We start from the raw sequence: 27,319 nt of genomic DNA, 5'->3' as shown, positions 1-27,319 counted from the left end.
ATGGCCCATTCATTCTGCTCCCATTACCCAGCATGCCTCTGCCCCATTCATTTCATCTTCCTTTCCTGAACTACCCTTAGCCCATTTCTGCCTGTTCACTTCCGTCATCCTTCTGACGCTTCTTTAATTAACCATCATGTTTTGGGTCCATTACCCATCATGCCTGCCGGCCCTGTTTCTCTATTATCCCTCTGCCTTTGGCTCATTCATTCGGTTCTATTACCCACAATGCCCTGAGCTATTACGTTATTCGTAATTTTGCCTTTGGCCTATTCTTGCCATTTATCCTTTAAACCTGAGCCCCTCAAACTGAATTACTGCCATTTCTATCTTTGTTCCGTTTATTTCCATCCGTCACCCATTAGACTGCCGTTCCTTGTCATTAACCACCATGCGCTGGGCTCCTCCCCCTTTCCTTCCATTACCCATCATTATGTTTTTTGTTTAGGCATTTTGCTCATTATCCCCTAACTTAATTTTTTTATATCTTTGCCCCCCCCTTTTTTTTTGCCTGTAACCCATCTTGACTTCTAGCCTACTGATTTCCTTCAGCTCTACGCGCCCTATTTGTTTCCCATCATGTCCCACCCCCATCTCCTTCGCATCCCACAGAAAACACAAGTTGACGTCCGGTCAAAGTATAAACTCAGATTTTGTAGGAAATGCTGTATTACAAAAACAGTATTATATCCCCAGCCTCCAACATCCCCCCCCCCCCCCCCCCCCCCCCGCTGGGAGATGTTTGGGTCCCATCCCACTGGGCAGGAGTAAAAGGACTCAGTAGCTTCAAAGTAACAGCAAATTCTTCCAAGGCTGGGGCCGGAAAGGCACACTGCATGAGGCTTACCCCATCTAGTCCTGGGCTGGGGCTTAATTCCCTGTAGACAGGAATTGGGGTAGTGGGGGCTCAGGGAAGGGTCTGGACCCTGAGACTCCTGCCTGCAGGAGGGAGGAGATGGGGAAGCCTTGGGCTGGGGAATCCCTTTCCTCTTGTCTTTGGGGAACAGACAGGGTGGGGAGGGGTGAGTGGGGCTCTGCTGCCTGGAGGGCTCAGGTCTGAGCAGCAGGGTACCCCCAACACCTACCCCAGCAGAACTATTGGGATTTTACTGCCTGAGGACAACTCGGAGGTCTGGGATCTTCTCTGGGATTTTGGGGGAGTCCGGAGATGATGGGACATGAGAGGTATGATCTAAGGTCACAGTCTTAGGAGTCCTTGGGTCAGAGGTTGTGCAGGAACATACTCCCCCGCCCCCATGTGAGATAAGGTTACCAGGTTTCTGTTGTCATGGCCGGTTTCTCTGGGTCAGAGATCATGGATTAGAGATCATAGTGGAGCCACCAAGGCAGAAGTCACAGACGAGATGCATTTTTGTGTGTTAACTGACCGTGGCCTGGCCAGAGGTCAGGGGGCACTAGATCCCGGGCAGAGAGTGGAGGGATCAAAAAGTGAGAGGTGAGAGGCCAGGGCCATGGCAGCTCACACATACATGGCTCGGGACATGACAAAGCCTTTGCTCTGGTAGGAATCAGAGGGGCTGGAGTAGGACAGGGCATCATAGATGGGGTTGATCTTATCTAGATAGTCTTCCTCCTCCTCTTCCTCATCCTCTAAGTCCAGGGAAACCCCCTCCACAACAGGTGGCCCTGGAGGCACCAGGATGGGGGACCCCAGGCCCGTGGCCCCCAGGAGCAGGGGCCCCGAGCGCTCTTCCAAGGTGGGCAGCTCATGATATCGAGGCATATCCTGGGGGCAGGGAGGGAAAAAGAGCCCAAGGTCATCTCCTGTGCATTACACAGAATCCCAATCTGCCCCTTCACCCCCAAATCCTGACCATCTCCTTATGCCAAACCAGACCCGACCTCATCCCTTGTTGGCCTGGGTGGAAATTGCACTAGAGCAATGATATGGCTTGTCTCCAGCTCAAAGCCCAGAGCCTGTCAGTCCTGGGCCTCTCCTTTGTCTTTTGATCCCTGACCACAAGCCTTTCTCCATGAACCTTTGACTTCAATCTTGACCTCAACTACTTAACCTCAAGCCCTAAGCCCTAAAGAGCTCCTTGAACCTTGATTTGTCTCAACTTTAATATCTGACCCCTGACATTCAGTAGATCACGGAGGGGAATAACAATCAGTTTTGTCTCATCTCTGGGCACGGTATCTGGCAGATGTAGATGTTCAACCAATCTTCACTAAGTGACTTTAACCTCATGTCCTTTTGGACTTTTTCAACCACAATCTCCCCCACTGAATCCTAAACACATCTTGGTGCTCTGAGCTCGGACTAGAGATACAGCACTGGCCTTGAGTTGTGACCTTTAGTGTTTGACCTTTTATGTCAGGAACTGATCCCTGGCCCTTAAACCCAAACCCTAAACCCACCCCTGCCCTCCCCCACGTTCCCACCTGCTCAGCACACGAGACGCCAGCATCAAAGTAGGGGGTCTTGAGTGGGCTGTGCTCTGAGGCTCCAAGAGTGAAGAGCTGGGAGGGCTGAAGGGAAGGAAGAGGGGCAGGTCAGGACCCTCTCACAGCTGGCCTCTCCCCAGGAGTCCCCCCTCCTAGCCCCGGCCTCAGTGGGGAAAGGTAGGTGTGGAGGTGGGGGCAGTCTGAGCTCCAGGGGAAGTGCTTACCATCTCAGGCTCCTCCAGCTTCGCCTTGGGGGTTGGTGGCTTGTATGAGGGAGGCCCCTCCAGACTGTTGGGTAGGAGGTAGGTCAAGTGGAGTCTCAGACCCGAGAAGCCCTCCTATCCAGATGCTCTTCCCTCTGCCCCATCTCCCTTTCTGCTGTGCCGCGCCCCCACCGCCAGGCCCCCTTGCCCAGCTAACTCCTATTCATCCCATGAATTTCTCTTCTTCCAGGAAGCCTCCCTGATTCTCCAGGAGGATTAGGGACTCCTGATATATGGTTATATCTAGCTGTTCTTCCTTCTCGGGGCACTTACTGAGTTTGTATTTGAAACATTATTTCTGATATCATTCAATAACTATCCCACTATGAGCAATGTGAGGGAAAAATGAGATCTGTGTCCTCAGCAGTGTTCTCAGAACTCACTATGAGGAAGTCAGCAAGTATTTGTTTAAAAAATGAACAAGGGGCACTTGGGTGGTGCAGTCGGTTAAGCATCTGACTCTTGGTTTCAGCTCAAGTCGTGATCTCGGGGTCGTGGGATCAAGCCCTGTGTGGGGGTCTGTGCTTAGTGTGGAGTCTGCTTGGGATTCTCCCTCTCCCTCTGCCCCTCCTGCTCATTCTCTCTCTCTCTCAAATAAATAAATAAATCTTTGTAAAAAAAAAAAAAAGGATGAATAAATGAAAGGCTTTCCTGGCCTTCAAACTATGTTAAAATTCCTTTGTTATACATACCCACAGACCAGCGCATCCTGCATACATCATGATGAGTGTCTACTATGTCTCCAATCCCCAGCTCAGATGTCGCCTCCCCCAGGAAGCCCTCCCTGACCCACCAGGCTACATCAAGTGCCCCTCTGGCCTCTCACAGCTCCCTCAGCTTTTCTAGCCCATCTCTGCCACTCTCTAGGGATGGGTCTGTCTCCCAGGAGGGCAGGGCCAGGGCCATCTCAGGCACCACTAGCTCTCAGCACTGGGCTGGGCATAGGAGGTTGATAGCAAGTTGTTGGTTTAAATTGACCAGATGTTAAAGATAGTGGGTCAGAAACTTCCTTGTGCATCAGAATGACTCAGGGAGCTTGTTATAAGTACAGATTCCAAGCCCTTCTTGTAGAAGTTCTGATTCAGTAGGTTTGCTGTAAGCTCAGGAATCTGCATTCTTAACAAGTGTCCCTACCCCTGCCACACACACACACACACACACACACACAGAAACACAAACACACACATACACACTGGGTAGTGTTACTTCAGAGTCATTTTGCCCCCCATACGCTCACTTGATGGATGAGTTTCAGCAAGTGATTTCAGCTCTCTGGACCTGTTTCCTCTTTGATAAAATGGGTATCATTAGCTCCCTGTGAGAATTTCTGTTTCCATGATGCATTTATGTGTGTGAACACTTTAAAAATGTTTGTCTCATCATTGCATTCCTAACCTCTAGGGCTTGGCCCTGAGTAGGTACTTTCTGAATACTCGTTGCATCAGTGAACGGATATGAAACTTCATCAAGGTCACACATGTAAAATGCATTTCACCAAGCCTGGCACATTAAGTGCCCCACCCAGAGAAGTGTGGCTAGTTCCCCCCACAATATCTAGGCTCCTGTAAGAGATTTTAGCGGGGCACATGGCCACCCCGAGTAAGGACTACATTTCCCAGCTTCCCCTGAAGCTGGTACACCATGTGACCAGGTTCTGGCCAATGGGAAGTGAGGCCAAGTGACGGGTTCCCCTATAGGGCAGCTCACTGCCCTCTATTTGTTCCCCCCCAGCCCCCGCAGGAATGGGGGCTTTGAGGCCAGGACAGCTGTATCTGGTTGTCAAGTATGCAGACAGTGCTAGAAGTATGGGGAGCCATCTTGCAATTCGAGTGAAGGGAAAGTTGAGCAACAAGGTAGCAGGAGCCTGGGCTCTGATGGCTTCACAGAGCATAGCTATCATACCCACGCTTTACGGGAGACAGAAATAAACTCTCCTCTACACCCCACTTAAGTCAGTTATTTGGGGTCAGTCCCCCTACCCCCACCCCTCGGGCTCCCCGATGCCGGGACCCCTCCTCCACCCACTTCTTGGGGCCCATCACTCACTCGTCCTCCTCCTCTGCCCCCTGCAGCCTCTGCTCTTTCCGCTGCTGCCGGCAGATGAGGATGCCTGTGGCGACCACAGCGGTGGCAATGATGGCAGCAATGATGCCCCCAATGATGCCACCCGTGGCCCCCGCGCCTGCTGTGTTGGGGGTCTCTGCAAGAAGAGGGACAGTGTAAGGGGGTCTCCGGGAGGAAGCCACAGCTCCTTATTCCCTAAGTCATCACCCATCTGCCTACCTCCTCTCCCTAGTCCTTACTGAGGCTTTGTTGGTTGCCAGTGGCGAACAAAACATACAGAGGTCCCTGCTCCCATGGAACATCTGTTCTAGCTGTGCAGAGAGCGATCGAAGGTAAAAACACAGAGTGGGGAAGGTGGTAAGGAAGTGACAGAAGGGGGACCCCAAGGGTCGTCAGAGAGAGACTTACTATGGGGTGACATCTGAGCAAAGATCTGAAGGAGCGGAAGGGGGTGAGCCACGAGGAAATGAGAACATTCCAAGCAGAGGAAACAGCCAGTGCAAAAGCCCTGAGGAGGAAGCCTCCTGTTACTTTGAAGGACCAGCAAGGAAACCGTGGGGCCAGAGAAGAGGGGGAGAGGAGGGAAGGGAGGGGACGGGATGGAGCTAAGAGGCGCAGAAAAGTGGGTGTTATGGAATCGGGATCAGAACCCTTCATTCATCACAGGGAATGGAGTCATCCTGGACAGAGGGTGTGGCTCCTTCAACCTAACAGGAAAAGGAATTGAGAGAAGCTGTGGCCCCCTGGGCCTTTCGGTTGGAGCCCTTCTCCCTCCCTGATGTCACCTGTTTACTTGCCAATTTCCACAATACACTGGGAGCTCTAAGGGGCATGCCTGGCACACGGTTGGTGATGGCCAGATGTGCAAGGAGGGGCCCAGCGCCAGTGCTCAAGGACCTACCCCACGCCAGACTGTCCAAATCCCCGCCCCTGCCTGCTGGCGCTTCCCTCCCATTTTGGGGAGGAGGCATGGGGGACCCGAGGGGGGCGACGAGGAAACCGCACTTGTGCACAAGCCTCACCCACAGGCTCCACTCTCTGTCAGCCCTATTGCTCAGAGGAGGAGATACAGTTGCCCAGAGGAAGAATGTCTGGGTTCTACTCTTCCTGCTCCAGAGCCTGGTGGCCTTGGGAGGGCTTCAGAGTTGGGGGGACAACGGTAATTGTTGCTCACTCAGTCCACACATAGCCATCGTGACATGCCCTGGCAGGGAGGTGGGGGGGGCAGGGCTCTGTCTGCCTGAGTCACCTCTGTGTCCCTGGCGTAATAAGCGAAAGTCAATTCTGGTGGGAAATGAACGCCCCAAGCCCCACCTGGTGGCTCAGTGCAGGCATCCTGAGTGCCCCCCCCCATGGTGCCCCCCACGACCACTGCTGGACCAGAGGCAGCTCCACCTGTGTCTTAAGAGAGGGGGCTGTGGAGGGCTCAGGACAGCAGAGGTGACTGGGACGGGCCCCGGCCCCCTCCCAGTCCCCTCCCTCATTCCCAGGCCTGGGTTTGAGAGATTTTCTAGTGGGGGAGGGGGGAAGAGACACAGAGCTGCAGCCCTTCCCCTCTGAATCACTGAAACCCCCCTTGGGATCAGGGCAAGAGGAAGAAGGCTGAGAAAGTCCACTGTTCAAGATGGGACTCTTCTGGTTCCTTAATACCTCCACCTGCCCTGTATCCTCAGGGCCCAGAGAACACAGGGGGCCTCCCTCCCTCCCAAGATTCTCAGCAACTGCAGATGGTCAAGTTTGAGCTTCACCCCCTCCCCACAAGGGCCCAGGAGTCCAGGTTCCCTATCCCGTTCTGGGGAGCTCTGGGCTCTCAACAGTTTGGCTATCCCCTCCCCAAGAAAGGCAGCCTCAGTCCTGGGACACCCCCCCCACCCCAAGTCCAACCTTCCCAGCCTCTAAGCCCAGAAGCCAGCGACCCACTTCCTGGGTCGCACTGGCCTTGGGGGTCTCAGGCATCCAGTATGTCCCTGAATGATACAAGTAGTCAGAGCCCTCCCTCCCCTCCCCCGGCCTCCCAAGTCTAGCCCCCAACAGGCTCCCACCCCCTGGGACCTAGCTGTCCCTGTCCCACCCCCCAGTGAGGGGGTCTGACGTATTACAAGACACCCCCGATGTTTTCCTCCAAGGCGTTTATTAACTCCTGAGTGTCACGGGGCCAGGGCAGGCCAGAGCCAAAAACAAGTTCTCTGGGGTGGGGGTTCCTCTCTGGGTCCCCATGCAGCCCTGGAGACACAAGTCCAGTGTGTGATTTCAGCCCCCTCCCAATCCCAGGGAAGTGGGAGGGAGCATTTGAGCTCCAGTGTCGTCCAGAAAAACGAGTCCAACCAGTCTGGAACCCTTTGGCTGGCATGGCTGGCTCTGTTTCTGTCTCTGTCTGTCTCGGGGTCACACGTAAATTGCCCGCCGTGAAATGAGGGAGCCGTCCAGCTGGGACTCCATGTCGTCCTCGAGAGCCTTGGGTGGAGGCAACATGAGACCTTCCTCTGCTTTCTCCTCCTCTTCCTCCTCGTCCTCCTCATCCTTGCCATCTGGCTTCAGGGGACCAGGGGCGGTTGGTGTCCAGAAGACGGGGCCCCCATTCCCAAACACCTGAGTTTTTGGATCGTAGGATCCTCCAATGCTGTCTCCTCCTCCTCCTCCTCCTCCTCCTCCTCCTCCAGGGCTCTTCCTCCTCCTCCTCACCCTCAGCAAGATGAAGGCCAAGGACCCCCCAGCCAGAAGCAGCAGCACCAGCAGTGTCCCCCCCACGGCCCCCCACACCACTGGACCCACGTCTCGGGGCGAGGCCCGGGGTGTGTCTGAGGAGAGAGAAGGAGGGGTGAGAGAGAGAAAGGGAGACACGAGGTCAAGAGGACACATCTGTGGTGGGGGGGGCATAGGGTACAACAGGGGCAGTGATGGGAAAATTGGGGAGGTGACTGTGCAGAAGATGGAGAAGGTGGAGGGTAAGGGAGAACCCGTCTGTTCTGTGCTACACACACTAGGCACTTTGTTCTGGGGGAGGGGGGACTGCGGCGGTGAGGGGCCGGGGTTTGCCAACTGACAGCCCCCAGACATGTTTCCTTAGACCTGCACAGGGCTTTTCAAAAATTAAACTTGCTAACACTGCAAAAACCAGGCGATTTCATCAAAAAAATCCAAGATTTCTTTCAGGGAAAAAGAAACTCAGATCGGGCCACACCGATCTCTCATCTCCACTTGGTGATGGGCAGCAGCTGAGTGAAGACTGGCTGCTTGGGTCGGAACAGGGGTTCCACCCCTGGCCACCTGGTCACTGGCTAGGACCCCGTAGGCATCTGAGTTTGCGACCCGCTCGGGACGGGCTGGAGTGGTTTCTCACAAAAGCTCTGAGGTTAGAGTCATGGAATCTTGGGTGGATCCAGCCAGGAAGAGGCAGAGCTGCATTTGGGCTCAAGACTGTCAGATTCCAAAGGCCTTTGGGCTTGAGAGAAGGAGGAAAGAAGGGGGAGGGTCCTCCTGATAATCCTCCTCCCCCTTCGAAGTGGCTGGGAGCACCTGGTCCAGGCGATGTGGCCTCCCTCCTATCTGGGCCATGTCCCCAGTTGTGGCAAATGGGGGCTCATGAAGCCCACTGTCTCGCCCTTTAGGCCAGTGCTCCTGGCAGTGGGCCAGCAGCTGGGAGAGGAGGGGTCTGGGAAAGGTGGAGAAGGAAGCCAGGGAATACTAAGGGTCCAGGGGGCGGGGCAGGAGAGATGAGGGAGGGGGGGTCTGGGCCCCACACCAAGTAGACATTGAAGCAGTTTGAACTAGAACCATTTTATACACGCCTCTTCCCCCACCCCTGCATGCAGGCCCTGATGGGGAGAAATGGGGGGGGACGAGGGGGGAGTCCACTTACACCTAAACCCCTCCTCCCCCCACCCTGCAGAGGGGCTGGGATCCAAGCTCCTTAGGGCACCTGTTTCTTTTAAGAGTGGCGTTTTCAAATAGAGCCATGACCCCCTGGGCTGTCAAACGCATTTAGTGATTCACAAGGAGCAGTTAAAAAAAAAAAAAAAGGTAGAATAGAAAAAGTGTCTCCGAAGTAGGAAGGGTAAGTACTATTTCGTGAAACATTTTTTTCTGGAAATACGTCTACACCGGTACACCGGTTAGAGGCATGACAGTTTTCTTGGTGGGAATGCCCATCAGTGACGTCTGGGAACCTGTTTCGGCGCATGCTGGAATGTTTATCTGCATTTCTGGAGGTGGTATTTTGGAACTGGTGGGTGTGTTCACTGGTCTGTGGGGCAAAAGTTCTCCAAGTCTCCCTGAGGCCATGTCTAGCCTGTGGCACGACCTGTGTACCTAAGACTTCGCGAATGTGAACCCCAAACCACGTGCCTGTGACCGCACGTCTGCGTCTGGGCGTGTGTGGGAATGCGGTGAGTCTCTGAGACCCTCCGGATGTGACTCAAGAGCTGGGACTGAGGGGCACCTGGGTGACTCAGTCGGTCAGGCGTCTGCCTTCTGCTAAGGTCATGATCCCAGGGTCCTGGGATCGAGCCCCGCATCGGGCTCCCTGCGGAGGAGGGGTGTCTTTCCACAGGGCTGAGTCTCTCTGGGGGGCGTGATTCTGTGTGCTCCACTCCCTGCTGGCCCCCCCCCCCCCAGTTCCTGACAGGGCTAAATATGTGTTTTACAGGGTGAATATTGATGAAGGGCTTAACTTTGAAGCTGGTCTGTTCTTGGAGGGGGTGGTTTCCAGCGGGGGACAGCCCTGGGATTTCTGTGTGTTTTAAAGGGTCTTAGGGGGGCATCCATGTGTTTGTGGTTGTGTATTCCTGTGAGGAGCCTTAGGCGTGGCTACATCTGTGTCCTGCAGGCTCTGCCCCTAACAGGTGCCTCCCGACTCCGCGTGGGGAGGCCAGTTTCCCGGGTGTGTATCTGGGATGGAGGTTCAGGGGATGGATTTCCAGTCCGGCATCCCTCCTCTCTGGGTGTGTCTTCAAGGGTGGGTGGGGACTGCATCTTGTTCACCATCGTCTCCCCAACACCAAGGGGAATGCTCAGCAGAGAGGAACCCTCAACAAATCCTTGTCAGATGACGATCGGTTGAAAGCAGCAGGGTTTCTGGAGAGTTTCTGCGGGCGTGCACCTCTGAGGACGTCTTTGCGGGTCTTTGTCAGGATCTGCGTGTGGAATTGTTGCTGTCCGGGTTCTCCCCATCCCGCGTTGGCACGTCTGCGTGATAGCGTCTCCCTCCAGGGCTGTGTGTGTGTGTATGTGTGGGTACGTGTGCGTGTAAGTGCAGTGTAAGATTATGTCTCAGGAAGGGGATCTGTTTCTGTCCGTCTCTGGCCATGGCGCCCGTCTCCAGGTGTGTATGGGTGTGTCTGCCCTCACACTTGCGTACGTTTGTCTTTGGTCACATTTCTGAGGGGCCCCCTCTCCTACCCACCAAGGCCACTATTCCCGGTGGAGTGTGTTTGCGTTTGCACAGGTGTTCTGCATGGATGGTGGCGCTGGGCGGGTGTTTCCAAGAACGGTTTTTTTCAGCTACACGTGGCATCTTGGGAGACTCTGGCCGGGTGTCACCTGGCTTTGTTCAGTGCGTGTGCCCCTGCTCTCTTGGGGGTGCGTGGTTTGGTGACGGTGGGTCTGAGCGTGCGGGTTGTTTTGGGTGAGTTTGTTTTGATTCCGATGCAATCTCAAAGCACAGAGTATGTTTCTGGAGATGTGGGTTCTGCCCACTGTGACATGAAAGGGACTCTGTTCCCAGCCCTGGGGTCCCCGTGTCTATGTCTCGGGGCACACAGCCTCCCTCCAGGTGTGTGGGTCTACAGTTGTGATTTCGACCCCATCTGCATCAGCTGGTGCCACAGGCCTAGTTTGGCTTTGTTCTTTTCCGCTCCCGTCTTGGGGCCCATCTGAGTTTGAGTTCATATCAGGGAGACTCACAGAACCTTCGACCCATAAACACATCAGCCGCCATTTCCAAAACACCCCCTCTAGAAACACAAATGTCCCAACTCACGCAAAAACTGACTTCCTGATGTGACTTGACCAGCACTCACTATAGGAAATCAGTATTCAAATGCGTTTGTTTGTGTCTGTCTAGCTGTCTGATGTGTCTCTCCAACTGGAGCCCGGGGCAATGTCCCTGGGTCTCCTCCTGGAGATTCTTTCCACGCCTCTAGTTTCTAGAAAGCCCCCAGCAGAGGCCTCATCCTCCTCATTCTTCCACCAGTGGCCTACCCTGTCATCCCAATCCAGATCCCACCTGGGGGCAAGAGAGAAGAGCCACGCTGACCTCCTTTCTCATCGGCGAGGCGGGTCTGAATCCCTCCCCAGGCCGGCGGCACAGCCTCCCCCCAACGCGGCCCCCCCCGAACCCCAAAGGGAGGAACACCTGGGGAGCCGATCACCTCCAAGACCCGCTCACCTCGCACGAGGACCACCTGCTCAGCGCGACCCGTGCCCACGGCGTTGGTGACCGTGCAGATGAACGTGGTATTGACCAGTCTGTCCACTGAGTGGATGATCAGCTGGGGGCCCTGGGCTACTGCTGAAGCTGGGAAGACGCCTGCTGTCCTGGAAGGTGTGGGGGTCACCGGAGGGGGGACATCAGGGGAGCACAAGCCTGGTCCCTGATGACACAGCCTTCAAAATCCAAGCTCCAGGGACACAAAACTTAATGCTCAGGACGCTATACTGCTAGCTCTCTCCTTCTGGAGACTCTTGGGTTCAGGTCCCTGGTGCACCTCCCTCAGACCCGGGGGTCCAGGCCCCCAGCCCCTCCTCCCTCAGACCCAGGAGTCCAGGCCCCCAGCCCCTCCTCCCTCAGACCCAGGGGTCCAGGCCCCCAGCCCCCTCCTCCCTCAGACCTGGGAGTCCGGGACCACCCAGGACTCACGTGCTCCAGTCATAGCCCGTGGGCTCCGGTTTGCTGCGAACATCACAGCTCAGGGTGGCCTCGCTGCGGCCGAGGTACCAGTTGTCATCGTAGCCGGAGATGGAGACCTCAGGGGGGTCTGGAGGAAATGGGGGGACTCACTCAGAGACAGGGAGAGCCCCAGAACAGGGGATAGGTCGGCAGAGTGACGGGAATCCTAAAGAAATGAGGTGGGTTGGCAGGCGGCGGACCCATGGAAACTGGGACAAATCAGTTTGGGCTATGCCTGCAGAGGTGAGCGCAGACACCGTCCAGGGATGCCACCTGGGTCGTTTCGAGGGAGTTATTGTTCAGTGCGGGCAGTGTCTGAGGGGGCCACAAAGATAATGCCTGTTATTTCTGCCACGCCCGGAGCAGATAAAGGAATTGGTTGAACCGCTGCCGCTGCTTGGGGAGCCGGCGTGGAGAATGCTGAGTTGGGGGCTGGGGTGTGTTTGGACAGGGCGAGGAAGAGCTGGTTAAGTTACCCTCTGGCCAGGTCCATGGGGTAATATTGGGGGTGTCGATGGAGACAGTTTGTGTAGTTTGCCCATTTTCTTGGCATAAAGACTCCCCAGTGGTTGATTTCAAGCTGTCGATATGACCTCACTGGACATGGCATTGGGACAAAATGTATAAAATTGGCCCTTGCAAACCCATTCCAGCTTACCACTGATGGTGGCAGGAAGGAGAGAGCCTAGCGAAGCCGGTGTAGGCGGGGGGGGGGGGGGTACAGGGCATAGACGTCGCCCAGGGGAGCGAGGAGGGGGTACAGGGTGTAGACGTCGCCCAGGGGAGCCGGTATAGACAATAGGCAGGAAGGCAGTGCCGAATTTGACCCAGAGGGCTGATGCAGACAACGCTCAGGCAGAGGGTAGACAGTGCCCTAGAAAAGCCAGTGTAGACAATACTGGGGATGTGCTCACATCCCGACACACTCACAGCGTACAGAGAGGATGATGGGCAGCAGGATGGGCTCCTCAAAGCTCTCGTGCTCCACCTTGCAGGTGACCTTGACACCATCTGCTCGGCTCAAGGGTACCAAGGTGAATCGGCTGGTGATGGTGACTGTGCCGGGCACGGGCCCTGCCATCTGGCTCTCTTTGGCCTCCCCGTCCAGGGGCGAGAACCAGGAGATTCGGGCGGGGGGGCGGCCCCCCTCGGAGACACAGCGGGCCACGGGCACAGGTTCCAGGCTGAGCGTGACCTCCTGCGTTTCGGCGTGGTTCTGGGGCTGTGCTGGGGAGAGCAACGGAGGGCGTACGTCACTCCTCACCTGCGGTCCTTCCACGGACGCCTTGGCAATGGGGCTGAGCAGTGAGGTCCCAACCATCCCAACCACTGGGGCTCAAATCCCACCTCTGCTGCTTAGCAGGTGCCTGGCTTTGGGTAAGCCATTTCCCAGCTCTGTACCTCAGTGTCCTCTTTTGTAAAGTGGGGAGAATTAAAATGCCCACCCTGTAGAGCTGTTGGGCAGATTAAATTGATATAAAGAGCCCTCTGGACAGTGCCTGGCACTCCCTATGCTAAGTGTGCCCCGTGATATTATTCTGTCTGTTCTCCTCTGCAGGAAAAGCAGAGACAGTGTCCAAAAGCCTGGAAGAGGCTGAGATTTTTTTTTTTTTCCAAAAAAGCCAAAGCAGAATAATGCAGTTCAAAGGTCCAGCTCAAAAGGCCTTCCACTTCTTTCCTGTAATCACCAGTAGATGGTGGTGCCACAAGTGGGATAAAGGTTGCGGAGATTCCCAAAGCTGGAAATTTTTTGCCCTTTTCACCCATCTTCCTGGAAACCATGGAAAGATATTGGGAGGGAAACAATAAAACGTCCCTAATGACTAACCTGCAATTTTAACCAGACTGTCCCGAGTTTCTGCCTCACGGCTCCGGCTACCTTGTGGACCTCTCTGGGTTTCTCCTGAGCTCATCGATGTGGTACAGCCTGCCTCTACTTCCCTCCCTTTTCCCCCCTTCTGCCCTGCCTGCCAGAGCCTCTCATGGGCCTCCCCACATCCTCCCTGGTCGCCCACCCATCTGTCCTCTGATTGCTCTGGGCACATGCATGCCCCTCTCAGTCCCTGCTCCCACCCACCGCAGGGTCTTGGCGACCATGTGCCTGGAGGGCTCTGGTCTCCCTTCTCCTTGGCTTGCACTTTCTCCTCCTCCAGATCCAGGCTTTACTTCCTCAAGGGAACTTCCCTGACATCTGACTCTCCCTTTTAGGGGCAGTCACGTCACCTGCTCCTCCGTGAAAGCAGAGCTTTGGCTGTTCTGTTCTGTGCTCTTGCCCCAGGAGGTAGCTGGTGGGAGGCAGGTGCCCCATACGTATTTCTTGAACAGAACGCATGATGGCACAGGGAGTGACCTTTGCAAGGGGTGGTGTGGTGGAGATCTGTGCTTTGAATTATGGGAAACAACTGGGGTTTCAGGCTCCGTTAAAAAGGGAAGGCTTTTCCCAGGGATGGTACAGGGTAGACTACTCAAGCCCTCCGGGGCTGAAAGAGGGAAGATTGTGTCCAGCGCGATGTGGCTTCTGGGACGTTGCTGGGGGAAGGTGGGATCCCAGGCAAGTGCCCAAGATTTAGAAAGACATAGGATCTTTCTAAAAAACAAAACAAAACACCAGGAGGCTTTATCCCACCCACTCCTCCCCACCCCCACTGCGTCTGCCCTCAATGAAGTCCAGCCACCTTGCCTCTCTGCCTAGGAGGCCCTCCCAATCTGGCCCTGTTGGTTTTCCTGCCCCGTTGAGGGGTCACTCAAGCCCTGGCCACCAGCCTCCTTTCCATTCCTGGAACATGCCGAACTTGCTCCCATGTTCTGGCTGTTCCATATGCTGTTCCCTCCCTGTGTGCATCCGTTCCTGGCTTGAGGACATGCGTCCACAGGTGACTCCTCACACTTCAGAACTTGACTGAGAGGCTCTCGCTGTCTGTTCTGTCTAGAGGGGACCACCGGGTGGCGTCCTCTGAGGGAGGATCACAACATCCTGGTGTTCCCTTTGTTTGCTAATTTGATTATTCCCTGGCATTACCTCTAACATATTTCCAAAGTTCAACCTCTTCTTGCTACCCCAACTGCCTCCACCTTGGTCTCGTTGCCATTACCTCCTGCCCTGTGGTCCCCGAGCTTCCACCCTTGCCCCCAATGTGCAGCCAGAAGGAGCCTGTGGAAACCAAAGCCAGATCACACCTGTCCCTTGCTCAGAACTTCCCATAGTTCCTATTCTCTCAGGGCGAAAACCAAAGTTCTCACGTGGTCCATGAGGCTGCCTGTGATCCGTGTCCCCCATCATCTTCTTGACCTTGCCCCCTCCTACCTTCCCTTTATTCACAAGTCTCTGGCCACACTGACTTCCTTGCTCTTCCTCAAATGCGCCCTGCCTCAGGGCCTTAGCACTTGCCATCCCCTCTACCCGGAATCCTCTTCCCTTAGATAGCCCTACAGGGCTCCCTCATCTCCATCTAGTCTTTGTTCAGATTTCACCAGGCCTCCCTAGCCAAAATTGTAACCTGCCCCCCTCCCAGCTTCTATAGCACCTATAACCACCTGACCCCCTCCTATTTTTCTTACTGATGTTATTTACTCTCTGTACCCCCTTATTGAAGTATACACCCCAGTAGGGCAGGGAGCTCTCTCTTACTCACTGCTTTACTCCTAGAGCCTAGAGTAGCGCCTCGCACATAGAAGGTGCTCAATATATATTTCTGTACGCCTTGTGGCCTGCTGTGTCCTCAACTTGCAGGACAGAGTCGGACACGCAGTAGGCGCTTAACGGATATTTGCTAGCTGACCGAAGACCACAGGGAAAGTCAGTATCACAGCTGAAGCAGAGAGAAACGGATCCACAAGGGGGCTCTCCCCCATGACGCCTCTCCCACTCCCCGCCCTCACTGCTCACCTATGGCTCTGAGCCAGGTCACCCCCCGACTGGTGCCACTGGGGAAGGTGGCAAACTCGCAGGTATAGTTGCCCTCATCCTCCACTGTCAGTCCCCGGAGGGCCAGCGTGGCATCCCGCAGCTCCATTTCCGTGCCTTGCCTGGTCCCGGGGCTCTGCCCGGCAGTGACAAAGGACAGTCGCTCTTCGCCGGGCTTTGGGCCGCGGAAGCTGGGACCGTAGGAAGGGTGGAAGGCGGCCACGCTCTTGCTGACCCCGGCTGCGTCCACGTGCAGCCACGTCACCTGCGAGACTCGGACTTCAGGTCCTGGAGACAGCAGGTGGCACGGCAGCTGCACGGTGCCCCCCAGGTGGCCCCGCACCTCGGGTGGCACTCGAACTTGCACATCCTGGGCCCCTGGAGAGAAAGGGGAGAGAGAGCGGTGGGTGGGGGGAGGACCCAGACACCTCCAGGCCAGGTGGGGCCATCACTGAGGGGCCCCACTGGGAAATGTGGGCCCCAAATGCCATGCAGGAGGTTTTGTGGGGTCCCCGTTCCAAAAGGGCCATCCAGAAAACAGATTTCGAGGAAAACTAGGGATATAGGAGTCTGGACTAGATTATGGGCTACTGTGGAATTTTCGCTAATAATCTTTTAAATTTTTTTTTTAAGATTGTATTTATTTAGGGGCACCTGGGTGGCTCAGTCATTAAGTGTCTGCCTTTGGCTCAGGTCATGATCCTGGGGTCCTGGGATGGAGCCCTGCGTCGGGCTCCCTGCTCCACGGGAAGCCTGCTTCTCCCTCTCCCACTCCCCCTGCTTGTGTTCCCTCTCTCAGTGTCTCCGCCAAATAAATAAATACAATCTTAAAAAAAAAAAAAAAGATTGTATTTATTTATTTGACACAGAGACCCAGAGAGCAAGCACAAGCAGGGGGAACGGCAGGCAGAGGGAGAAGCAGGCTCCTCGCTGAGCAGGGAGCCCAACATGGGGCTCAATCCCAGGACCCTGGGATCATCATGACCTGAGCCAAAGGCAGACGCTTAAGCGACTGAGCCACCTAGGCGTCTTAGAATTTTCACTAACATTCTTTTTTTTTAGAGACACAGTGAGAACGGGAACACATGCAGGGGGAGTGGGAGAGGGAGAAGCAGGCTTCCGGCAGAGCAGGGAGCCCGACGCGGGGCTCAATCCCAGGACCCTGAGATCATGACCTGAGCCGAAGGCAGACGCTTAACGACTGAGCCACCCAGGTGCCCCTTTCACTAACATTCTTAATCATGGTGATTCAGTTGTAGGCACGTAGCATTCCCGTGTGTCAGAAGATACAGGGCTGGGCGCCTGGGTGGCTCAGTCGTTAAGCGTCTGCCTTCGGCTCAGGTCATGATCCCAGGGTCCTGGGATCGAGTCCCACATCGGGCTCCCTCCTTGGGGGGAGGCCTGCTTCTCCCTCTCCCCCTCCCGCTGCTTGTGTTCCTGCTCTCGCTATCTTTGTCTCTGTCAAATAAATAAATAAAATCTTTAAAAAAAAAAAAAAAAGAAGATACAGGGCTACACCATCATGTCTGCAACATACTCTCAAATGGGTCAGCAAAACCAAAACAAGCTATAGAGAAAGCCATGAAGACAATGTGGCAAAATGTAATCCTATGTGGAGTCTGGCGGGAGAGGGGGAGGCAGGCTCCTGAGCTGTTCTTCCAACATATACCAACCTGTATGTTTGAAATTTTCCATTATAAAATGTTTGGAGAAAAAAAAAAAAAAGGAATCCCCTTCAAAAATAAATCAATAGAAAAATAAATAAGCCTATCACAAAATAAAATTTTCAATATTTACAGTGTGAGGGCAGCCTTCACTTTTTTCTGCATAAATTGTACTTTCTCTCACTTTTCTAGAAAACGTACAGCCCTCTTAGCCCATCTTTTTTTTTTTCTTTTTTAAGATTTTATTTATTTGGGAGGGAGCAAGTACAAGCGGGGGAGGGGGAGGGCGGGCGGAGCAGAGGGAGAGGGAGAAGCAGGCTCCCCTCTGAGCAGGGAGCCTGATGCAGGACTCGATCCCAGGACCCTGAGATCATGACCTGAGCTGAAGGCAGACGCTTAACCAACTGAGCCACCCAGGTGCCCTCCCATCTTTTTTTTTTTTTTGACAGCTTTATTGAGATGTCCTAAGTGTCCAATTCAATGACTTTTTGTATATTCACAAGACTTGCTGCATGTAGTGTCCATCACTATAATCAATTTTAGAGCACGTTTATACTTCCCCAAAGAAACCCTGTACGCATTATCAGTCCTGACACCAGTGCTTTGTTCTCTTTTTACAGATGAATAATATTCCACTGTCTGGATGCACCATGTTCCCTTTATCCATTCATCAGTGGACAGACACTGGGGTTCTTCCCACTTTTTGTCAATCATGAATAAAGCTGCTCTGAACGTGTGCGTACATGTTTTTGTGTGAATGTGTATTTTTTTCTCTCACTTACCTTTTGTTTTCTCACTTTTTCTTTCTAAAGATTTTATTTGTTTAGGAGAGAAAGAGAGAGCATGCACGAGCAGGGGGAAGGGCAGAGGGAGAGAGAGAGGTAGAGAATCTCAAGCAGACTCCCTGCTGAGCGCAGAGATCCCATGACCCTGAGACCACGACCTGAGCTGAAACTCCTAGTTGGACACTTCACCGACTGAGCCACCCAGGCGCCCCTTGTTTTCTCACTTTTAATAGAAACCAGGATGAAGAGGAATGTTCCTCTGTTGCGCAAGGCAGGATGGCGTGGGGAGGGCAGACTGCCTGGGTTCGAATCCTGGCTCCGCCATGCGCTGCTTATGTGACTTGGGGCAAGTCACATAACCTCTCTGTACTGTGGTTTCCTCAGCCATAAAATGAGGATAATCATAGGGTCCACTTCCCAGGGGTTGTTATAAAGATGAAAGACTATTTGTAGAGCACTTAGCACAGAGGCCCCAGGAAATAGGGCATCAGGGTTTGTTAAATAAAGGCCGGCCAGGTAAGTATAACTACAAGTGGCTCTTGACATTCAGCCTCGAGGTGGGTCAAGGGCACATGCCCTGTCGCAAGGGGCGCAATGGTTGCCCAGCTGTCTTTGGCCGAGGTGGGGGGAGAGGAGCGTGTGAGACTGCCGGGCCCCATACAGGAACCCAGGACGCATTAATAGGAGACCCTAATGAGAGGGTCCCCGGCAGAAGGCCATTCCACCAGCGGGGCCAGTCCCAGAAACTTTTGGAAAGAAGCCATCGGTCAAGACCACTACGTAATAGATATACCATCTCATGGAATCCCCGCACATGTCCCCAAACAGCCCGAGAGTTAACATTTTGGGAAAGGGGCCTTCTTCCCTTTGGACCGGCCATGCTGCAGAGTGGGGGGCCCCTGAGCAGGTTGTCACAGGCTTCCTCCTGGCTCAGTCCCTCTCCAGGTGGGTGACCATATTTCTGAGCCTAACTTCCTCCATCTGTAAAATGGGGATGTTCAAGGCACCCTCCAGGGTGCCCTGTGAGAGTTCCATGGAATGATTTGCTCCCATCAATGCTTGGCAGGGCCTGGTACCAGTGAGTCAAATAGGCCGGTAGCCGCCCGCCACAGCCCAAATCTGGCTTTGCTTGTATTTACTTTTGGCCCACAGAGCATTGTTTCAAACATGAACTAGCACTCAACAATCTACTAACCCACTGAAGGGTCTGGCGATTAAAGGTCAGACAAAAATCAGGATGTGGGGCTCCTGGGGGTCCCCAATTGGGTGGAGTGAAGGAAAGGTTGCCTCTTCCTTCAGGGGTCAGCACCCTTGCCCCACCTGGCCTCCAAAGGCACTGAGTGTGGGACAAGGGTCCCCAAAGGCTCTGCCCCTTTCTAGCTGGGTGAGGAGGGACGGGCACTCTGTCAGGAGAAATCATCCGGCCTCGTGAGGTCTGGAGAGAGCCAAGTAGGGTGGGGCCAAGGAGTTAGGTTCTCTCCTTTGAGGCAAGTGGGAAGCACTGAGGGTTCCTCAGCTGGAGGATGACTAGGCTTAAAGCAAGGGAACCTGGGGCGCCTGGGTGGCTCAGTCGTTAAGCGTCTGCCTTTGGCTCAGGTCATGATCCCAGGGTCCTGGGATCGAGCCCCGCATCGGGCTCCCTGCTCGGCCGGAAGCCTGCTTCTCCCTCTCCCACTCCCTCCGCTTGTATTCCTGCTCTCGCTGTCTCTCTCCCTGTCGGAAAAAAAAAAGCAAGGGAACCTGAAGGGCAGGTGGAGCTGGATGGAAACCTGGCCAGCCAGCAAAAAAAGTCCTGACAAGGGCTCAAGAGAAGACCTAGAGGTTAAGATGGAGACTGGGTACAGGGCAGGAGGTTGACTTCTTCTTCTTCTTTTTTTTAAAGATTTATTTATTTATTTGACAGAGAAAGACACAGCGAGAGAGGGAACACAAGCAGGGGGAGTGGGAGAGGGAGAAGCAGACTTCCGGCCGAGCAGGGAGCCCGATGCGGGGCTCGATCCCAGGACCCTGGGATCATGACCTCAGCTGAAGGCAGATGCTTAACGACTGAGCCACCCAGGCACCCCCAGGAGGTTGACTTCTTGAGGGGGACTTAGAACTGAAAGAGATTTAGTGGTGGGGGGCAGGGAGGAACTGGAATCCGCTCCTATCCCACGCGGGTCCATGCAAGAAACAGCAACTCAGCAGAGGTCCTGGGTGCTAGAGCATCGGCCCAGGACCGATGGTCTGGACAGGATGCCTGTCTTGTTCCCTGCTGTACCCCCAGAGCCTACACAAGGGTCGCGCATGTGTAGTAAGTGCTCAATAAACACCACCGAACGGGAGCGCCTGGGTGGCTCGGTTGGTTAAGCACCTGACTCTTGATTTGGGCTCAGGTCATGATCTTAGGGTTGTGAGATCGAGCCCCACATTAGGCTCAGCGCTCAGCAAGGAGTCTGCTTGAGATTCTTTCCCTTTTCCCTTTTCCCCTTCCCCTGCACACTCGCGCTCTCTCTCAAATAAATAAATCTTTAAGAAATATACACCACCAAATTAGTATCTGGCTCTGTGCTGGGTGGGGGTGCTGCAGAAGCGACAGGACAAGTCAAGGGCTTGTTCTCCAAGAGCTGACAATGTGGTGGGGAGACAAATGTCCCACCAATAGGCATCATCAAGGATGCCAGGAAGACTGAAGGGGGCGGGAGGTGGGTGGGGGTAAGAACCCAGAGCCAAGGCCTGACCCATCCGAGGCAGGCTGGGAGGGCTTCCTGAAGGAGACTCAATTCCTTTTCCAGGGAACCTGAGCTCAGGCCCACGGAGCCCCACCCCCAACTTTGGGTCCCTGGGTCCCTTCGGGGACTCAGATTTACCATTCTAAGGAAGGCCTTGTGATTGCAGGATGCCTGTTATCTTCTGAGGGAGGCGGCTCTCCCGGATCTGGATCTAGGGTCATGTCTCAGCACTGCCTGCTTCAGAGGATTAAAAAAACCCACTCTTAGGGGGCCTGGGTGGCTCAGTTGGTTGTGTCTGCCTTTGGCTCAGGTCATGATCTCAGGGTTCCGGGATTGAGTCCTGCATTGGGCTCCCAGCTCAGAGGGGAGTCTGCTTCTCTCTCTGCCTGCTGCTCCCCCTGCTTGTGCACTCTCTCTCTCTCAAATAAATAAAATCTTAAAAAAAAAAAAAAAAACCAACCCTCTTAGCTTCTTGTGGGGCAGGCTCCTAAGGCAGGTCTTTCATCCCCCAATATTCTGCCCCAGAGATCCCCGCGCCCCTCCCCCATTTCCTCTGCAGAGCCCTCCTCCCTGTTTTCCACCCTGGACTTTCATGACTCCCTGGAGATTCACCAGGGCAGGGATTCTTTGCCCTGTTAGGCTCACAAGCTAAGCCCTCAGTATCCACAACAGGGACTGACTCCCAGTGGATGTTCCACATTCGCTGAATCAATGAGGTTCTAAAATCCTCTGGCTTGAAGATCCGTCGCATCCAGTGGCTCCCTCACTCAGGAAAGAAACTCAAGCCTTTATAGCAACCCACAAGGCCCTGCATGATCTCCCCCAATCATCCTCGCTCATCCTCTTTCTCATCCAGTCTCCCATCCTCTCCCCTGGGCTCTCCCTGCTCTGGCCACACCGGCCCCCACACTGTTCCTCAGACATGCCAGGCAAGCCCCACCTCAGGACCTTTGCACTTGTTCTCTCATGCTGAAATGCTCCACATGTCCCCCCGGCTCTCACCCTTCCTTCCTTCAGGCCCTTGCTCGGCTAGGCACCCCCTGACCACCCTAATAATAACAACCCCCCACCCCCACCCCAGACCCTGCTTCATTTTCCTCAAGGCACCTAATGTGTCTTCCCCATGAGGACATCAGGGCCCAGGGGCAGGGATCTTTGTTCACTAATGTGGCGCCGGAGCCTAGAAGGTGCCTGGCACACTGTAGGAGCTCCATTATGTTGAATGAATGAATGAATGAATGAATGAGATGAAGGTGAGGAACAGCAGTGCACCAGATCACACAGGCTGAGGCTAAGTTACGGGTTTGGGTGCCAGGGAGAGTTACACCTGACGGGGGTGGGCAGGGTTAGATGTGTGCTTCTTCTTTTTTTTTTTTTAAAGATTTTATTTATTTATTTGAGAGAGAGAATGAGACAGAGAGAGAGAGCACGAGATGGGGGAGAGTCAGAGGGAGAAGCAGACTCCCCGCCGAGCAGGGAGCCTGATGCGGGACTCGATCCTGGGACTCCAGGATCATGACCTGAGCCGAAGGCAGTCGCTTAACCAACTGAGCCACCCAGGCGCCCCTAGATGTGTGCTTCTGAAAGAGCCCTCGGAATGGGATGGGGCAGGGACGTGGGGGCGGGGGGGGGGGGTATGAGGAAGAAGGATGAGCCGGATTGGAGGCAAGTTCAAAGGTGGACTGGCCGGCACATGAGGCCGACAGGCTGCGGGAGTTAGGGGCCCAGGGGTGGGCCGATGCCCAGATGTTCTGCGGGTCAGGTGGAGGCACGGGAATTGAACCCAGGGGGATGGCTGGCCTGGACTCAGAATCCTAGTATCTGGCATGCTTCTGGGCAGGTGCCGTGACCTCGGCTGGGGCGTGGCTGGCCTCACAGCGTGGGAGAGTAAGGCCCTGGGAACAGGGAACTCACTCAGCTTCCCTCATCAGCAAGCCAGACTAGTGACAACTTCAAGGAGGAGTCAGCCGGGTCCCCAGATGCACTTCCTCTCCCTACAGTCCCAGGATGTGGGCTTTCTGGTGGCAGAGTAGAGAGGCGTGTGCGCCCCAGAGAAGTAGGGGGCTGGGGGCTCGGACTCCTGGGCTCCTGCCTGGCTGGCTCCTCAGGGCTTGGCTCACCCCCTCCTGACCCATAAACACTGTGACCTGCCCTGTAGGGCGTGGCAGGACTCGAGCAGGCCCTGGAAGGCCAACGTACTTTGAGCACTGGCCTCAGCTGCTGCCTCAGCCACCTTGCTAATTAATTAATTGCATTAATCACAGTGCCCACCCCCACAGCAGACATCCAGGAGCCGGTTTGGGGAGGATGGTGAGCAGCAGCTCGGATATGCGGCTAGGATATGCGGCTCCCTGGCCGTGCCCAGGATTTCTGCACCTGCCTCCCTGTCTCCTCCAATCATCTCTCAGATGGCGGTTATCCCGCCCTTCCCTGGGCTGAGACTTCCCTGCCCTTCTGCAGGGGCTCGACCACCCTGAAGGCCTCGCCTGTGTGGTTTGGTATTTCTGGGGGTGAGTCTCTGGGACTGCTCTTCCTGGCTGAGCCCCTAGGACAGAAAGAAGCGCTCCCACACCCAGTTTACACATGCCCCAAATATGTTTCCGGCCAAGAGACTCTGGCCTCCCTCTTGCAGGTCCTGTCACTTTGATCTCCTGTGTCTCTCTCTGCATCTGGTTCCTGAGCCCTGAGTCGGTCCCTATGTGCCTCCAACTCCTAGGGTCTCTGGTCTCTGTCTCCATCCCTCTCAGTCTCTGCTTTCCGTGTCTCTCACATTCTAACAGCTTTATTGAGACATAATTCCCATACCATCCAATCCGCCCACTGGAAGCTCACAGTTCAGTGGCGTCAGTATATTCATACACTATATATTTGGTGGAAGTGTATTCACAGATTCGGGCCTCCAGCCCACCGCAGCCCATCTCGGAACATTTTCACTATCCCCAGATCGCCCACATCCTTAGCTGTTCTCAGATTCTCTTTCCTCTCTGTCTGACATCTGAGAGCCCAGTCTCACTGGGTCTGGGTCTCCTCATCTCTGGAATCCAGCGCCCTGTACTGACTCCTGGGGTCTCTAATCCTTCGGGGTTTCTGGGGTACATCTCTCAGGGTCTCTGGCCCTGGGACCTCTCTGCCTCCTAGGTCTCCCCATCTCTGCCCATCTCTCCACATCTCTGACATACTGTCCCTATGCCTGGGCCATCTCATTGGGTCCCCCCGCCCCCATTTCTCAGCATCGCTGGGACATTAAAAATGTAACAGCGTCCCTGGCGGGGCGGAGGAGCTGGCCAGCGTGCCTAACTCCCTGTCCCTCCTATATGCGCCACTCCCTGCAGCCCCCACACACTGCTGGCCTTGAGGCTCGCCTGTGCCCTGACCTCCTTGGGTCATGACATCTCCATCACTGATGGCTGGGGGCTTTTGGGCTCCCAGCCCGTCACCAAACCTCTAAGTCTCTCTCCTTAGGCACTTCTTGCCTTTATCCTGCTGTCTCTGTCCAGCTCCCTCCCCCGCCTTTCTCTGTCCCTTCTCAGTAGCTTTCTGTCCCACCGCTGTGGGCTGTAATTCATTCTTCCCATCTCTCGGTTCCATTCTAGTATTTGTCTCTGACCCCATCCCTAAATTTGTTGCAGATGCACTCTCCATGGGCTTCTGTCCCCATCCCTGTATCTCTATCCTCTCTGTGTATCCCTCCCCCCCTTCCCCTCCCCCCTCCCTGCTTCCGCCTGTGAGCAGACCCACCCCCACTTCGCTGCCCAGTCCCCCTTCCCTAACACGAAGAGACAGCAGGCCCGCCATCCCTCCCATCCCCCTCCACTACTGTGGGGCTGCCTGGCTGACAAGGATAAGCAGTGAAAGCTGGGGAAAACCCAGCTGGAGGCCCAGGTGGTGCACCCTCAGTCCGCGGAGGCCCAGCAGGGGGAAGGCTGAGGAGCTAGAGACAGGTAAAGAGAGATGGATGGGGGCGCCTGGGTGGCTCAGTCGTTAAGCGGCTGCCTTCGGCTCGGGTCATGATCCCAGGGTCCTGGGATCGAGCCCCGCATCGGGCTCCCTGCTCCGTGGGAAGCCTGCTTCTCCCTCTCCCACTCTCCCTGCTTGTGTTCCCTCTCTCAATGTCTCTCTCTGTCAAATAAATAAATAAAATCTAAAAAAAAAAAAAAAAAAAGAGAGAGATGGATGGAAAGGAAAGGGAGAAAGAGCTCTGTGAGAGATGAGAGAGCCAGAGGAGCAGAGAGAGGTGAGAAATGAAGAGGGGAGCGATGGGGGGGGGGGTGGGGAGGGAGAGAGGGAGGGAGGCAGAGAGAAAAGCTGGGAGCGTAGGCACAAGGATGAGGGGTCAGGAAAGGGGAAGGCCCCCTCCCCAGGTGCTAAGAGCTTTCACATGGGATCAGCGGGAGCTCTGACTCCTCCCAATGGCCCTGCAGGGAAGGGGTTACTATCTCAGTTTTACAAAGGAGGAAATGGAGGCTCAGAGGCACCCAGTGGAGCAGAGCCAAGAAAGGCTCTGAAGTCTGCAGTCCGGCTTCCTGGGGACTGGCTGTGGACCCTGGGAAAGAGGCTTGCCCTTTTGAAACCTCTGTGTCCCCATCTGCAAAATGGGAACAGGAATAGGATGTGTCTCCCAAGGAGATCTAGAATCCTCCACGAGATCGTGCATCACGTCAAAGCCTGGCTCAAGGTCAGGTGGGTTTTGAGCATTTCCCGGGAGCGGCAGGTTCTGATCTCATCTCCCTATCTCTGACACCAAGGGAGAGGCAGTACCCGGCTCTGAGTAAAGGCTGGGATACAACTCAGAGACATGCTGGGAAAAATAAGGCCAGAGGGGTAAGCAGGGCTTCCCCCAAGACACCCCCCCCCCTCCCCAGCCCCCGCCTACACTTTCTGGGCAAACCCTTGGGAAACTCCAATATCCAGAGTTTCTAGCTGAGAATAAACAGCCCGGTCACCTGCAAGGGGCGGGGCCAGAACCTCCTTCACCTGTTTCCTCCTAGCCCCTCCCTCCTCTGAGAGCTGCGCCCTCCCTCAAGGGGGTTGAGGGGAATAGGAGGGTGCTGGTGGGCAGAGCGGAGGGAGAGGCGGGGGATTAGGGCGGCGGCTCCGCGCGTCCCCCCTCCCGCCCCCCCTCGCGGCGGCTCCGAGGACAAGGGCGCGACCAGAGGAAAGATAAGGTCCCGAAACCTGGGAGTCCGGAACCGGGAGCCGGGAGAACGCCTACCCCTCCCGCCCGGGTTCAGCTAAAGTGAAACCGGTAAAACTTCCCCAGGGACGTCCCAGCTGACGGCTCACAAGGCAAAGGAAGGGTCCCAGCCCTTGGGACTCAGCCTCTCTTTCGGCCTGGGACACCCCCGACGGAGCTTCAGCTTCCCGACAGAGCCTCTGGTCCATGATTACATCTAGAAGCCAAGAACAGGGTCCTCCGCCCACATTTTATATCTGGATTTCAGAAGACATTCCAATGTTCACAATTAAATCTGAGGCCCACGGGATAGAGCCTCTTCCACCACTCCCCCACCCCATTTTACCTGGGACCCAGGAGACAGAGCCCCCTGCTCACAATCTGGAACCAAGTTTGAGCCCTGTCTGCCCCCAATTTGACCAGGACCCAGTACACATAGCCTCTAGCCTTCATTCTGCCTGGGACTCAGGAGACGGAGCCCCCAGCCCCTAATTTTTCTGGAGCCCAGGAGCCTGGCTCCAGCCCCTTGTTTTCTGGGCCCCAAGAATCAGAGCCTTCATCTCCCTGAGGCCCAAGGTTGGAGTCGTTCCCCAGGTCGCCGGAACTCATCCTTGGCCCTCCCAGGGACCCAAAGTCCGAGCTCCCGGCCCCTCTGGGGGACCTGGACATTTGGCCCCCCGCCCTCAATTCTCCCAAGGCCTCAGACGCCCAGCCCTGGGAGAAGGAAAATGGGGATGGTCTTGTCTCCTCATCGCGACCCTCCTCCTGGGGAAGGGGGGGGTAAATTCCCCACATGCCTGAGGGGGTAAGCGGAGACGGAACCCTAGATCCGGTTGACAGCTCGGTGCGAGGTGGGGAGGGGGTGGCGAAGACTCGGATTTAACCCTTTTGGTGTTAGAATCTGAGGAAGGGGGAGGGGGTAACCGAGAAGTCCGGTGTAGGCTGGGGAGTTGGGATAAAGAAGGGTGGTGGGGGGAGAGGGCTGCAAGAGAGGAAAGGGTCGGAGTCGGTGGGGGCCAGCCAGGGAAAGGGCTCGAGAGAGGAGGCTCGGCGAACCGGGGGTGGAGCGGGGAAGGTGCTCCGATTCGGAAGGTGGGGAAGGGGTTGGGTCCGCGCGGGGGGTGGGCGTCTGCGGTTTCTCACCGGTTTCCCGGAGCAGCAGCAGCAGCAGCGACAGGAGCGGCAGCGTCGGTGACGATCTCGACGGCCGGAGGGCTGCGGCCCGGGCCATGGGGGGGCCCCGGGAGGGACTGGGCCCGGGCGGGGGCCTGCGCGCCACTCCGTGAGCGCCGATCCGCTGCGCGGTCGAGCAGGTGCCTGAGGGGCTCCGGCTCCCGGCCGGTTCCCGCCCGCTCTACTCTCGTGGCTCTGCTCTCGGGGCCGGGCTCTCCCCGCTCGGTGCCCCCGGCCCCAGGCTTGTCTCGGGCAGCTCGGACTCGCTGACGTCACAGGACCCACCC

The 27,319-nt window shown here is 55.5% G+C and overlaps 1 protein-coding gene across 2 annotated transcripts; it reads right to left on the bottom strand.

Moving 5' to 3' along the window:
- Positions 1-633: 633 nt before the first annotated feature.
- On the bottom strand, positions 634-27,319 carry NECTIN2 (nectin cell adhesion molecule 2). Of its 2 annotated transcripts, XM_045891714.2 has the most exons (9): positions 27,003-27,319; positions 15,509-15,904; positions 12,553-12,849; positions 11,593-11,710; positions 11,122-11,270; positions 4,719-4,872; positions 2,634-2,697; positions 2,407-2,493; positions 634-1,747 (listed from the first exon to the last, which is right to left on the bottom strand). In XM_045891714.2, the coding sequence occupies exons 1-9, from the start codon at positions 27,088-27,090 to the stop codon at positions 1,481-1,483; spliced, it is 1,620 nt and encodes a 539-aa protein (XP_045747670.1). In that variant the 5' UTR covers positions 27,091-27,319; the 3' UTR covers positions 634-1,480. The 2 variants fall into 2 exon arrangements, with proteins under 2 accessions (XP_045747670.1, XP_045747671.1); XM_045891715.3 differs by lacking the exons at positions 634-1,747; positions 2,407-2,493; positions 2,634-2,697; positions 4,719-4,872 and adding an exon at positions 6,849-7,534 and having other exon boundaries at positions 27,003-27,318.

The sequence above is a fragment of the Mirounga angustirostris genome, unplaced genomic scaffold, assembly GCF_029215605.1.
Source record: "Mirounga angustirostris isolate CCGP_5_RB_7025 unplaced genomic scaffold, mMirAng1.0.hap1 SCAF_16, whole genome shotgun sequence".
Classification (NCBI taxonomy): domain Eukaryota; kingdom Metazoa; phylum Chordata; class Mammalia; order Carnivora; family Phocidae; genus Mirounga; species Mirounga angustirostris.
The sequence above is the reverse complement of the archived record's forward strand: the minus strand, read 5'-3'. Positions and strand labels throughout refer to the sequence as shown.